Here is a 15,071-nt window from a genome sequence, read left to right as displayed (position 1 = left end):
CCCCAATTTATTTCTGTCTAATGAGGATATTAGTGAGCAAAGCATTATTCTCTAGAAAGTAAGCTCTTTGAGGCAAGGGTCTTTGTCTTGTTTACTGCTTCAGCACCAAGAATGGGAGTCATGGTGATAGCATAACTAATGCAAAAATGAATTAAATAAAGCTTATGTGTCCTAGAATTCAGAGCAGTCATAAGAAAATAAATCTTAGAACTAGTGGGCAGTATAGCATGAGGCTGAGGGTGGACTCTGGAGATGCACAGTTTATATAAGAAGTTCTATTGGCCACTTAATTGCTATATGATCTCGAGATATATAGCAAGCCTTAATTCCTAATCTGTAAAATGGGGATAATAATACTTACTTTAGGGTTATTGTGAGGATTAACTTAATAAGTACAGGTAAAGCACTTAGAACAATGCCTGGCACATAGTAAGTATGCAAATGTAAGCTGCTAATCTTAAGTGATTTTGAGTTAGATGTTAAAGTTGGGTTGGAGTTAATAGGTAGAGACAGTGATACTATTAGTAGGGAGAGTGGCTGAGGAAAGGCTCAAAGATAGGAAAACGCTGAGAGTTTAGGGGTCAATTTAGGGTTCCTATTCATGCAGGGGAGCAATGGGAGAGGTGAGAAAGGTTGAGTGGATTGCACTGAGATGCCAGGGTGAAGAATTTGGATTTGATCCTGTAGGAAGAGTGGAACAGATGATTTTGAGTGTGGGGCTCTCATAAACTAAGTAGTTTTAGAGAGATTAGCCTGAAAAATATCATATAGATGAAATTGTAAAGAGATGACAGACAGCAGGGAGAACAGCTGGAATGTTGTAAATAGTCTCCAGACCACAAATGATGAAGTATTGAATTGGGCTGGTGGCACTGGATGTGGAAAAGAAACATGGGCTTGGATATGCATAGTCGGAAGGATTTAGCTATTAGGGAGATGAATGATTAGACTCAGTAAGATGGAGTGAAATTTCTAAGTAATTTATGACATATAAAATAAATAAAAAAAAATAGATGTGCAAAAAAAAAAAAGCTGAGGATTAAAAAAAAAAAATAGATAAAAATCCAGGACTACCATGTATCAACTTAATCATTTCCAAAAGAAAGAAAATGTTGATGCCAAAGTAAGTAGGAAGTATGTACTTAATAAAGTAAAGGATAGTTCTTCAGATTGAATAGATTTCTCGTAAAATTTAATTCATTGCCTCCGTTTTCTTTTTCCTGTTTTTCCATGGGCAAGTGAAAACTCTGTTCCCTACTGGCTCAGGGAAGACTGACATATTTCTATTAAAGACATCCCTCTTGCTTTCCAAAGCTTTTCCCCATTAGAACTCCTGTCATTTACTTTCTCAATTACTTACCAATCAATTGCATTCATTATCCTGTAGTCTCTCTAGGAGTCAGTGGGAATGAGACTGGGTAGTTTCCCCTTCTTGCCACCATTTTAACTAGTCAGCTGTGGTATGATCTCATGGTTCCTAGTGGTTTCTCTTCAGCTTCTAAAACCTGCCCCTGGGGCAGTCCACAGTGGCTCAGCAGGCAGAGTTCTCGCCTGCCATGCTGGAAACCTGGGTTCCATGATTGCCAGTGCCTGCTCATGCAAAAAAAAAAAAGGTAATAAAACCTGCCCTTTATATAAAGAAGGTTAGATGACTGTGTTATTTACAGTTGAATTTTAAGTGGTGAGTGGAGCCTTCAGAGAGTACTGAGCTTTTGAGTTTAGGTAACTGAAATTGAGAAATCAATTTCTAAAGCAGGCACTCTTTTTACCAAGATAGGAAAACAAAATTCGAAAACCTTTGTCCCGTAAGCAAGTATTTTGTTGAAGAATTTTAATAATGTATTTAGTGAATTTCAGTAACTGGAGTTAACTGAAGAGTAGGTTTTATATTGGGAAGTGTGGAAGAAACTATATATTTATTATTGTTTTCTCTAATTTTTATTTGCAAACACTATATCCACCAAGCAAAAACTCCCTTTTTCCCTCCCTCCCCTAGTAATCTCTAATCTACTTTCTCTCTTTGCAAATTTGCTAATTCCAAATATCTCATATAAGTGACAACATACAATGTTTGTTCTTATATATCCTGCTTAATTTCACTTGCACATAATGTTTTCAAGGTTCACCCATGTTGTGGTAGGTCTCAGAACCTCATTCTTTCTTATGGCCAATGGTACATTTATTTTTACTTAGGAGAAGTTTTTGTTCCATAAAGTACTTAAAAATAATGGTTATGTGGAGTTATTTGCTATGTTCATTCTTTTACCAACCAACCTTATGATTTTTTCTATTGAAATGTTTGATTGAGAAACTTTAACAATAAGCTCTATTTTTTTCTCCAGTAACAACATCCTAGTATCCATATTTTATAAGGAAATACTTCTTAATTGACTTACAGAATAAAGTTTAAAAGATTACTAGATTCTTAATTGTTTCTACATAAGGTACTCATTGGTTTGACTTTTAATCGTATTTTAATTCTATTTAATTGTATTTTAGAAATTATTATTAGAATATCAATATTAGAATATTAGAAATACTAAATGAAAATCTTAAGTTTTTTCCATTTGGCATGTCAGGCCACAAAAAGTAGAAAACACCTTGACCTCACATTCATGAGTAGTGGTAGGAATTTCATGGAAACATTCATTTTTATAATTTTATGGCTAGAAGTCAGACTTGTAGCCAGTGCAGTCAATGAAAATGCATTTAAGTTATTAGAATTTAATACTTTTTAAATAAATCTAGAGTTTTAAAATTATTTGTACTTTGCAAATAACCAGCTTCTTATTTTCATTAAAAATTTTAAACTTTGTCATAGAATGTGAGACAGAGTTTTGTTATGTCTTCTTGCTGAATTGTTCCTCTTATTAATGCATAGTATCCTTTGTCTCTTTTAACTGTTTTACATTTGAAGTCTCATTTGTTGGATATTAGTATAGCCACTCCTGCTCTTTTCTGATTATTATTTGCATGAAATATCTTTTCCCAACCTTTCACTTTCAACCTATGTTTATCCTTGGGTCTAAGATGTGTTTCCTGTAGACAGCATGTAGATGGGTCCTGTTTTATTAATCCATTCTGCCAGTCTATGTCTTTTGACTGGGTAGTTTAATCCAATAACATTTAGTGTTATTACTATACGGGTAGTACTTTTTTCTACCATTTTGCCTTTTGGATTTTATATGTCATATCTAATTTTCCTTCTTTTTATCTTTACTCATAGTCTTCCTTTCTACATTCTTCCCCACACCTCTGTCTTCTGTCTTTTCGCATCTGTCTCTAGTGCTCCCTTTAGTATGTCTTGCAGAGTTGGTCTCTTAGTCACAGATTCTCTCAGTGAATTTTTGTCTGAAAATGTTTTAATTTCTCCCTCATTTTTGAAGGACAATTTTGCTGTATATAGAATTCTTGGTTGGCAGTTTTTCTCTTTTAGTAATTTAAATATATCATCCCACTGTCTTCTCACCTCCATAGTTTTTGCTGAGAAATCTACACATAGTTTTATTGGGCTTCCCTGGTATGTGATGGATTGCTTTTCTCTTGCTGCTTTCAAGATTCTCTCTTCCTCTTTGACCTCTGACAGTCTGTTTAGTAAGTGTCTTGGAGTATGTCTATTTGGATCAATTCTCTTTGGGGTACCTTGCACTTCTTGGATCTGTAATTTTAAATTTTTCATAAGATTTGGGAAGTTTTCAGTGATAATTTCCTCCATTAGCTTTTCTCCTCCTTTTCCCTTCTCTTCTCCTTCTGGGACACCCACAACACATATATTCATGTGCTCATATTGTCATTCAATTCCCTGAGTCCCTGCTCATATTTTTCCATTTTTTTCCCTTTGTTTTCTTTTGCTTGTTGGATTTCAGATGTTCTGTCCTCCAGTTTGCTATCCTATCTTCTGCCTCTCGAAATCTAACATTGTAGGTTTCCATTGTTTTTTTCATCTCTTCTGCTGTACCTTTTGTTCCCATAAGTTCTGTGATTTGTTTTTTCAGACTTTTAATTTCTTCCTTTTTGTTCATTCCTTCCCTTTTTTATATCCTCCCTCAATTCATTGATTTGATTTTTGGTGAGGTTTTCCATGTCTGTTAGAACATTCTGAATTAATTGTTTCAACTACTGTATGTCATTTGAATTGTTGGTTTGTTCCTCTGGGCCACATCTTCAGTTTTCCTAGTGTGGTTTGTTATTTTTTGCTGGCGTCTAGGCATTTAATTACCTTAATTAGTTTATTATGGAGATTGTTTTCATTTCTTTTACCTAGGGTTTTGTTGCTGGATGAATTTGTTGTCTCTCTGTTCTTTGACATTCAGTTCAGCTTGTTCTGGACCTCTAGCTTAGGTTTTGTTTAACAGAGGAGAATTTTTCAGTTCTTATTTTCTTGTTTCTTGCCCTGCCTGTATGGTGCCTTTCTCCCCCCACCCTTAGGAGGGCCTACTTAGCTATTATAGACCCCAGCCAGATTTTCCCAGACCAAACTGGCCTCCAGTCAGGAGAAAAGAGTCACCTGCATCAGTTTTCCCTGAGGGTGAGACCCAGCAGGTTGAAAGACTTTCCTGTGAAGTCTCTGGGCTCTGTTTTTCTTATCCTGCCCAGTGTGTGGCGCTTGTCTGCCTGCGAGTCCCACCAGCATAAGATGATGCGGGACCTTTAACTCTGGCAGACCCTCCCTGCTGGAGGCGTGGTGGAGACAGAGGAGAGGTTGTAGGCTGGTTTTAATGGCTTCAAATTACCAAGCCCTGGTGTCTGAATTCCTGAAGGAAGGGATTGCACCTGAACTGGGCTTCACCCCTCCCCTGGGGAAGGCACAGGCTCCAGACAAGCCCTCAAATGAGCTTGTTTCTGCTTATGTCTGGAGCAGTTGCAGCCTGAGAAGCCCTGCTACTGTATCCAAAGGCAGTCAAGCCTTTGTAGAAGCACAGCCACAAAAACTTCAATTTCTCTTTTTTTTCTCTTTTCCTGTTAGCCCTGCCCCCTTGGCGTCGGGGCAAAAATGAGCGACCTCAGCTTTGACCAGGTTCACCTGTGCTGGGAGCCTATTTTTAGTTGTCAGAATTTGTTGATTAATTCCACAATTGGCGTTTGGTTGCGCTCAGCCGCTACTGCTGGTAAAGTCTCTTTCCTTTCCCCTCTTGGAAGCAGTCTGTGGGGGAGGGGTGCCGGCTGCCATGGCTTGGGGAACTGGCGGTTCTGGGGAGGCTTGCAGCCGGTCCAGCTGGTCCGGACTGGGGTGTGCTGTGTGTCTGGTCACTGACATGGCCCCAGGAGCTGTTCTGTACTATTCTTGGTTATTTAGTAGCTGTTCTGGATGATGAACTAAATCGCACACTTGCTAAGCTGCCGTCTTGGCACCTCTCCCAAGACAGAGTTTGGTATTCTGTTTTAGGTTGATTATTAATTCTATTTATTTATTGGTTAATAATGTACTATGTTCAAGTTTGCTAGCTGCTGGAATGCAACACCAGAGATGGATTGGCTTTTAATGAAAGGGGATCTGTTTCCTTAGTTCTTCAAAGGAAAGGCAGCTAACTTTCACCTGAGGTTCTTTCTTACCTGGGATCTCTGCTGGCCTTCTTTCAAGGCCTCTAGGTTCCAACAGCTTTCCCCAGGGTGATTTCTTTTTGCATCTCCAAAGGCCTGGGCTGAGCTGAGCTGCAAGCACTGAGATAAGGTACGCTGAGCTGCTTTGGCTGTGCTACATTGAGCTCTCTCATTTAAGCACCAGCCAATTATATCAAACATCATTCATTGGAGCAGGCATGCCTCCTAGCCGACTGTAAATGTAATCAGCAACAGTTGAGGTTCACACACCATTGGCTCATGTCCACAGCAATAGAACTAGTTATCTTCACCCTGCCAAGTTGACACCTGAATCTAACTACCACATATGTTAACAGTTTATAGCAATTTGGAATAATAGTCTGTTACTCTTGTGGTCTAGCATAAATAGTTGCACTTTGGTCTGTAATAGAACCAGAATTGTTGATACTCTTACATGGCAATAAAGTGTGTTCTAGGCAGCACTCTTTAGGGTTAAAAGTGTCTGGATCAAGCATTACTTAAAAACAATTTTGTTTGAGAAAAACAATTTTGTTTGAGTTTCATTTTAATTGACTCGGTTAATGCTCTGTAATACATTTGCATATTTAGTTTCTTAAAGGCTTCCCAACCTAATAAATGATATTAAAAGGGAATATGAAAATAAAAACATATGAACACAAGCAGGATGTTCATAATTTGAGTTTGTAATCAGCTTTGGATTGCTGCCAACACAGCTATGAGGCACATGCTCCTATCAGCCCAGTGGGGTCATCCTTAAGTTTTTGTTAACTGCTCAAATGCTTTCCTCCATTAGTGTTACCACTTCAGGTTAAACATGAATATTTATTTGGAAAGCTCTTTTTATATAATGGTATGTCATAAATACGGAAAAATGTTTTGAAAAAAAATTTTCTCCCCACCCTTTTTTTCTTTATAAATGGTTGAGTAAAAACTGGCCAAAATTAGATCCGGAATGATTCTAGTTAGATCAGGGAGTCCATGTATTGAATTTGAATTTCATATTCTTGATGGTTTTTTCAAGGCTATCTATATCTCACTTGAACATTATATGGAGCACATCAGTGCTGTGAGAGATGTCATCACAGTCTTAAAGCCTTCTCTGCCTGTTGATTTATCATGATGTATTCTGCATAAAAGCTTTTCTAGTTTTTATATGAATATTAATCATCCTATTAAACTTGTAGGCTTATACCATAAATGTCCCATTAGGGGATGTTTTGAAAGCAAAACACATACGAACAAAGCTAGAAGTCAGAAATAGAAAATATATGTAGTAAATTTGTGTAATAACATATTATAAACTTAACCTATCAGAATTCAGTGCTAGCACATAGAAATGATTTTGCTGTGAAGTTTTTCTTTTGCGGATATGTGTTGATTAATCTATACCTATTTATTTATCAGCTGTGAATCCTAACTAAACGTAGTTAAGTTGACATTTCTCTTTTTATATCTGTGGATATTTTTCTTCAGTGATCTGAAGATAAAGGTTGGGGGCAGGCACATCAATGCTCACAAGTTTGTTCTGGCAGCCCGCAGTGACAGCTGGAGTCTGGCCAACTTGTCTTCTACCAAGGAGCTGGACCTTTCAGGTAAGCCTCTGACCACATGGGGACTCAAAACTGCCAGCAGACAAACTCTTAGGAGAAGGTGATAATGCCCCACTTTGAAATATTTGTGATTTAATGGAAGTAGAATATTATTCTTATCAATTGATGGTGACCATGAACTAGTTAAATGATTAGTGAATCAGTAGGGTGTACTTTTGAGGATGCAATGGATACATCTGTTTTATGCCTGGCTAATGAAGAAATCTGTAAATATTTGAGTATCTCCACTGTTCTCATAATTTATAGATTATAGATATCTGTCCAAAAACTCTTAAATATTATGGCATATTAGAAATAAGGAAACATATTTTCCTCTACTCCAGGAAAAAGTCCTGCTCTAAAATTGCTTAAATTTTAGTAATAGTTGCCAAAGTACTTTTCCTGGTCTATGAGAACTGAATCCAGAAGAAATAATTCCTCTGTAGAAAAAGAATATTCTTTCTTTAACATCAAAAGATGACCATCATTGTGACCCTTTGATTGTATACTTTGGATGGATTATATGATGTGTGACTTTATCTCAGTAAAATTGCGTTATAAAAGAAGACCACTGGTAGTTTAACATTTAGAGTTTGAGTGGTTACATTCAACTCTCATGTTATTATCTAATTCTTTTATGCCACATTATGCCATGTAGAATTTAGGCAGGTATGGTGATAGGTAGACGTAAAAACATCTTTTTTTCAAAAGTTGACTCCAAGATCAACTTTTGATTAGATTTCAGAGAAATTAGAATCCTTTTAGGTTGTTCGTGGCATTGTAAAATGGTGCAGCCATTATCGTAATCAATTTGGCAGTTCCTCAGAAAGTTGAAAACAGAATTACCATATTATCATATAACCCCACTTTGGGATATATCCCCAAAAGAATTTAAAGCAGGGATTTGAATAGATATGTGTACACCAGTTTTTGTGGCAGCATTATTCACAATAGTCAAAAGATAGACTCAACATAAATGTTTGTTAACAGATGAATGGATAAACAAAATGTGGTATATACATGCAATGGAATATTATGCCGTTGTAATAAGGAATGAAATTCTGTTACATGCTACCACATGAATGAATATTGAAGACATTATGTTGACCAAAATAAGATAGATGCAAAAAGACAAATAGTGTATGATCTTGCTTATATGAAAAGCCTAGTGTTTCACTTTGCTAAAGCTGTCAGAATGCAATATATCAGAAATGGGTTGGCTTTCACAATGGGGTTTTATTAATTTGCAAATTTACAGTTCTGAGGCCATGAGAATGTCCAAATTAAGGCTTCAATAGGATACCTTCTTTGAAGAAATGCTGCTGGCATCTGGGAAGTCAGATGGCCATTGTCTGTTTGTCTTTCTCTCTAGGTTCTGGCTTCAATGGCTCTCTCAGCTCTCTCTCTGGATATTTCTCTCTCTGTTCTCTCAGGTTTTTTTCTGTCTTTTATTCTCTGACAAAACATTCCTGTAAAGAATTAAGACCCACCTAGAATTGGGTGGGTCACATCTCAAGTGAAACAACCTAATCAGAAGGTGCCATCCACAGTAGGTCCGCAAGAATGGATTAAAAGAATATAGCTTTTTCTGGGGACATAACAGCTTCAAATGTAATTAATAAAATTAATACCATTGAATTGTATACTTGCAAGTGGTTAAAATGGGAAGCTTTGAGTTGTATATATGTTACTACAATAAAAAGTAAACAAAAAAATGGATAAAATGGGCAAATTTAGCATTTTATGTTTTACCACAATAAAATTTTAAAAGGATAAAAATCAAAATTTTGATTTAATTCTATTGATTTTAATGAGAATTATAACATATGGTGAGGAGAATACCAAGGGTTAAGCTATAAGATACTTTCAGAAGTGATTGGGTATATGAACGTTCTCCCGAATTATATCTTTGTTCAGTAGGTTCGCCTATTCAGAACATACTGTTTTCCATGTAATAATGCTAGAAACACAGAGATGGCTTTGGCATAGTCCTTTCCATAATGAAGCTCATAATGTCTTGGAGGAAATAGGCTACTAACAAATCATTTCAGGCTCGAGCCATGAATATAATAATATAGTTGTTTGATGTATGAGGTACAGAAGAGACTAACTTGGAAAGATAAGGTAAGTGTCACAAAGGGAACTAACTTCTGTGCAGTGTTCTAAAGGATAATTAGGCAATTACCTCATGAATTTAGGGAGCAGATGTCTAATGCTTGTTTTACTATGAGTGAACTGTGTCTCTAGGGTTTAAACTGAGCTCCATAATTCAGAGTTGTAAACATGCACACATGTATGCATGCACACGTGTGTATCCATGCCTGTAACTGTGGTGTCTGCTTGAGAGACAGCCTTTAATGCATGAGCACCAGCGTATATGATTGAATTCTCTAGGCATTGTTTTTCATTTTAAAAATATAATTTTTTTGAGTCCATAAATCTTTGGCTTCATATATAACAGGACTGTGGATCACCGTGATGTTCTTCTGTTTATGAACAGAGTGATGCTGTTCATAAAATTCATGGTAGGGTCTTCATTACATGAACAGCTAGTGTACAAAGTGTAGAAGAGATAATAATATGGGCAACATTCACCTATGTTCAGAACAGTTAAGAATAAATTACCATCTTTTGATCTATGTTATCAAAAATGGATGATCCTAGTTGTTATGAGGCTCGAAAAGTTGGTACTCTTGGGCATTGCTTGTTACATTGTGGGTGGGTGTGGTAGTCTTAGAGTGCAGTTAGACAGTTGTGCTGTAAAGTGTTCTTTTTTTACCTTGCCATCTGAATTCTGAGATTCTATCATAGGTAATTCAAACAGCATAGATGTTCATTGTAGTTTGTATTTATAACTGAAATATTAGGAATGGAACCAAAATCAATGAGTGGGTGAAATGAAATATGACTCCTCCATGGAATAAACAAAATTGCATAAGAACATAGAAAATTGCATTTAGATATCAAAAGCCTAATTTAAAGATGTTTTGATTTGTGCTGAACTTTTTAAAGTATATCATAATATAAATGAGAAGCTTTAACTCAGGGACTGTCTGGTTACAAGATTGCTTCACTTTGAATCAAGTTTTATAGAGTTTAGGAAAGTTTATATTAATACCTTTAACTGTCTCTGGATTCTCCTCCCATTGTAAATAATATGAGAATGGGTTGATCCTTCCTACAGGGTTTACTTTCAGGGGTGACCCACTACAAAGTAAATGGTTTTTTTGCTTTGATAGATTTTGAAGCACATGTCAAGATAGCTGATAGCAGAGTCTGTGGCAGCTTTACTTTTCTCTATAAAATTTATCTTTGAAGGTTGTGATGAGGGGGGGTTCCAAAGTTATGGTGGCATAGGCAGTTTGGACCAATTCATGCTTAATTACCTGTTTTGTGCAGTAGTCCTTTCCACATTGCCTTGGCATAGGTGAGACTGCTTAAACGTGGGGTGACAGTAACTGAAAATGCCTGGTAAGCCCATGCTGTGCCATACCTGGAAGCAGTTACTGCATGACTTGCCAGCAATTTGAGGGAGATTGGAAATAGGCTCTTATATACAAATGTATAAACAACACAAAAGTTGTGTTTTGAATGGTTGAATTTTTCCACACTAACAGATTAGATTAAAATACTTTTATAAATTCATTGGTGTTTTGTTTCTCCAAAATTATTCTGTTCATATGGTATATGTTGCATGCCGGGCACTTTTCAAAGTGGTAGGGATATAGCAGTGAGCAAAATTAAATTTCTGCTCACGTGGAACATGCATTCTTAGAAAGATTCAGTTTCCAGGTGCCACATTTTTCTTTTGGGGTTCTGTCTAATGTTATTTCTTAAAATAAAAAACAAAATTATTTCTGCTATTAATTATCATAAGAATTTTAGCACATATTGTTGAACAGGCTTTTTTTTTTTTAATCTTTCTCCTATTCTTTAGGGGTAGTTGGGCTATGGCCATTCTAACTTTCATGTTGGAAGGGTCTGAGAAAGCTTGATTTTTAATGGCTCCATAATATTCCATAGTATGGCTATATTCTGTATTTATTTAACTTAATATTATATATCTGTTTCCACCTTTTTACCATTAATACTATTGTTCTGAATACAGTGTACATATACATTTTATTGCATCTTATTTCTGTAGTGATAGATTCCTAGAAGTAGGTCTAAAGGGCCTGAACATTAAAAATTTTTTCCCTTTTCTATTATGGAATTATTTCTCATTCTTTTCATTTATCTGTAATTGTACAAGTAATATGGAAACGCATTCTGGTAAAACATTCAAATAGTACAGCGTCAAGTATATCCGTCCTTCCTCCCACTCCAACCAAAGTCTCATGTCTCTCTCCAAGGACATTTTTATAGCTCTAGATGAACAGTACCAGATTATTTCCCTGAAAGATTTTACCAGTTTATATGTCCATCACCCCTGCATGGGTATCCATCTCATTGCTCCCTCTCTTGAATTATTATTATTTTAAAAATATTTTTATTGTATACAACATACAAACATTCTTGACATGGTTACCATCAGCGGCTCACAATATCATCACATAGTTGTGTATTTCTGCTGTTAATTAGTATAAGAATTTTAGCATACATTGTTGAGGTTATGGCAGGCATCCTATACCAAATATTTAAAAACTTTGGATCTATGAAACTTGTATTAAATCATACCTTGTTCAAAATTTTAAAATGTTTTGCTGTTGATATGAAGCACTGACAAGGGCCACAATCACTTCTTTAGGATTCTTGCTATAAATGTGTAACTTCAGTCTGTCATAAAATACATTAGACAGGTACAAAGCAAGGAACATTGCACAGAATAAATGCTAATATGCTTTAAACATATCAAGGTCACAGAAGACAAAGAATAAGAAACTGTTACAGATTGGAGGAGAATAAGGAGGAATAAAAACTAAATGCATTGTGGAATCACAGATTAGAATCTGGACCATAAAAAGGATAAAGATTTAAAAGGTACAATTTTTTTCTTATTTTAAGTGTCACAATATAAGTTTGTAAAGATGCTGACTCATTAACTGGGAAGAGAAAGAATATAACTGTTAGCTCAACACAGTGTAACAAAACCTTGAGGATAGGAGGAAAGTATTGTATTTACTTTGTGGAATAAAGCAGTTTGCTTCAGACAAATGAGTTGTTGATAGCCTTTCTATAGCTTTTTACCAATAACAGCTAATATTAATGAAAGATTCAAATGCATTAAAATGGCTATTTTGAAACTAGAGATTTCTTGAATTCTATTGCCAAAGATTTTAATGGTTCTCTGGAATAAGAGCCTGTACAGTGAGTCAGCTCTCCTGGAATGTGTCCTGGGTCCTTTCAGGCCATTCCAGAGAGCAGAAATCATCCTTTTCTTTCTTCCTTTTCAGTCTGGTTAGGAAAGGTGTGCACTGAAGCACCACCTGGGAGGTTGCAGTGGAAAGAGCATAGGTTCTGTGCTGAGGCACCTCGAGGTGTTAGAGTAAACACATGTAGGGGAGCTGTGTGATATTTTAAATTTTCAAGAAAAACAGTTCTCTGCTGTATTTGTTATACAACACATGAACTACAAACTCTCGGGGTTGTTCAGTTTCAATATAAGATGATGCTTTGCTCTTTCTGATGGCATCCATGGTAGTTTTAAAATAGACCCACAGATTCTTTGATATTCCTCTCTTCAAACGTGAAGCTTAGTTTACCTCCTCTTAAGTCTGTTTAATAACTCAACACTAATGCCTAGAATGTGGCAAACATGACAGCATTTTACTTTAGTGATAGAATCATAAAAGGCATTGTGGCATCCTCCTAGCTTTCTCTTTTGGGTTGCTAACTTTGGGGGAAGTTAGCTGCAATATCACGAAGACGCTCAAACAGCCAACAGCTATGTGAATGAACTTTCTTAAAAAGGATCTTCCAGTTTAATGACTGCTGCCCTGGCCAACAGCTTAACTGCAATCTCATAAGAGACCCTGAGCCAGAAATCACCCTGCCACTTTGCTCCAGATTCCTAATCCACAGAAACTATGAGATCACAAATATTTGTTATGTTAAGGTGCTAAATTTTAAAGTAATGATAACTATGTCATATCTTTGCAAGGCTGGGTTTTCAGCAGTCATGATAAAAAGCAAATACCATGAAGGTCATGGTGGGATAAGTAATGAGGTACCAATTTTGACCTGATTCCAACGTTTGAGAAGCTTGCAGTGTCTAGGTATACACATCCTATTTTTTTTTTTTTTTACTAGTAGGATAATTTTTATTTCCATTACATTTTATTTTTATAGAGATTTTATATTATTATTTCAATCACTTTTAGTAGTAATATCATTTTTTCTTTGATTTCTTCATTGGTGGGCATCAGTATGACTTCACTCTCAGCATATACTGTAGTGCCTTCTTTTGATTCTGGGGCTTTCTAAGGTTAAGGAGTGCTTTGTTGTTGTTCTTGTTTATGTATTCTGGTTCTTGCATTTCATATTTTTATTAAATTCTTATTGTCTCCCCCTTCCTTTTTTTTTTTTGTTTTTGTTTTTGTTTTTGGTGCATGGGCTGGGAGTCAAGGCTGGGTCTCCCACATGGTGGGCAACCATTTCTCCAATGAAATACCAGTTCATCTTAGCCTAGATTGTAATAGACCCTTCCATTGAATTACATCCCCTACAAGAGATCCAGACCTTGATTTGATGAAGAATAATGACAAAATGCAAAAGGAGGAAACCTGGAATATAAACCAAGTCAGTACAATACTTCATAAGAGTGAATGAAGGAAACACACTTGCACAATAACCATATCAAGAGAATCAAATGCCCACAACAGAACAGAAAATCTGAAAGCACATTAAGATCCAAGCAGAGATCTTGGCCAAACAACCAAACCAAAATTCAAGAGGGACTCAGAATACAGAACAACTATTCAAGTATATTTATGAAGAAATCAAAGATATCAGGAAGACACCATAAGAGTATAAGAAAATTCAGATTTCTTCTAAATTTTTTCTATGTAATTTCCAGGTTACACAGAAAAATGGCAGAACTCACAGAAATGAAAGATACAGTAGGCCAAATTAGAAATATACTAGAGACATGTTAGCGAATCAAAGAAACAGAAGGAACAATAAGTGATCTAGAAGATAGTACAATTGAACTAGAGTGTACAAAAAAGCAAAAGGAAAGAAAGATGGAAAACATGCATCAAGAATGTAGGGAAATGATTGAAAAGAGGCACAAAATATAGTAATCATTGACATCCCAGGAGGAGAAGAGAAAAGGGTTGGGAAAGTTAGTTGAATTAGGGAAAACTTCTCAACACTTAAAAAAGACAAAAATATGCAAGTCAGAGATTCCTAATGAACTCCAAATAGAGTCAAGTCTGAAAAGGCCTACACCAAGACATATACTAATCAAACAGTCAGATGTTGAAGAGTATATAAGGTAAGGGACCTCTTTCATTCTTTTGGCTACTGATATCCAGTTCTCCCAGGGCCACACCTTGAAAAAACTGTTTAGTTCCATTTCAGGGGATCTGTGGGTCTTGTTGAAGATTAGCTAATGACAGATTTAGTGGTTTACTTATGTGCTCTTGGTTTCAGTCATTAGTCAATACTTCTATCTTTGTACCAGTAACATGCTGTTTTGACCATCGTGGCTTTACAATAAGTTTTAAAACCAGGAAGTGTTAATCCTGCCACTTTATTCGGTGGTGACGGGGGGCATCCTTGTCTTTTGCCCAATCTTAGATGGAATGCCTTCAGTTTCTCTACATTGAATATGAAGTTGGTTATGGGTTTTCATATCTGCCGTCTATCATATTGCCAAAGTTACCATTGATTCATACCTTTTGAAGTGTTTTTATCAGAGAAGGATGTTGAATTTTTCAGATGCTTTTTCAGCATCAATCAATATGGTTGTGTGGTTTT

General features: G+C 36.1%; 1 protein-coding gene across 3 annotated transcripts in view; it reads left to right on the top strand.

Annotated features, from left to right (window-relative positions):
• ANKFY1 (ankyrin repeat and FYVE domain containing 1) overlaps nt 1-15,071 on the top strand; it is a 109,948-nt gene that overhangs the window by 21,699 nt on the left and 73,178 nt on the right. For all 3 annotated transcript variants that reach the window (XM_077165592.1, XM_077165591.1, XM_077165593.1), the window contains exon 3: nt 7,036-7,154. In XM_077165592.1, coding sequence (XP_077021707.1) covers nt 7,036-7,154 — 119 coding nt within the window. The remainder of the gene's footprint in view (nt 1-7,035; nt 7,155-15,071) is intronic.

The sequence above is a fragment of the Tamandua tetradactyla genome, chromosome 6, assembly GCF_023851605.1.
Source record: "Tamandua tetradactyla isolate mTamTet1 chromosome 6, mTamTet1.pri, whole genome shotgun sequence".
NCBI lineage: Eukaryota > Metazoa > Chordata > Mammalia > Pilosa > Myrmecophagidae > Tamandua > Tamandua tetradactyla.
The sequence above is the reverse complement of the archived record's forward strand: the minus strand, read 5'-3'. Positions and strand labels throughout refer to the sequence as shown.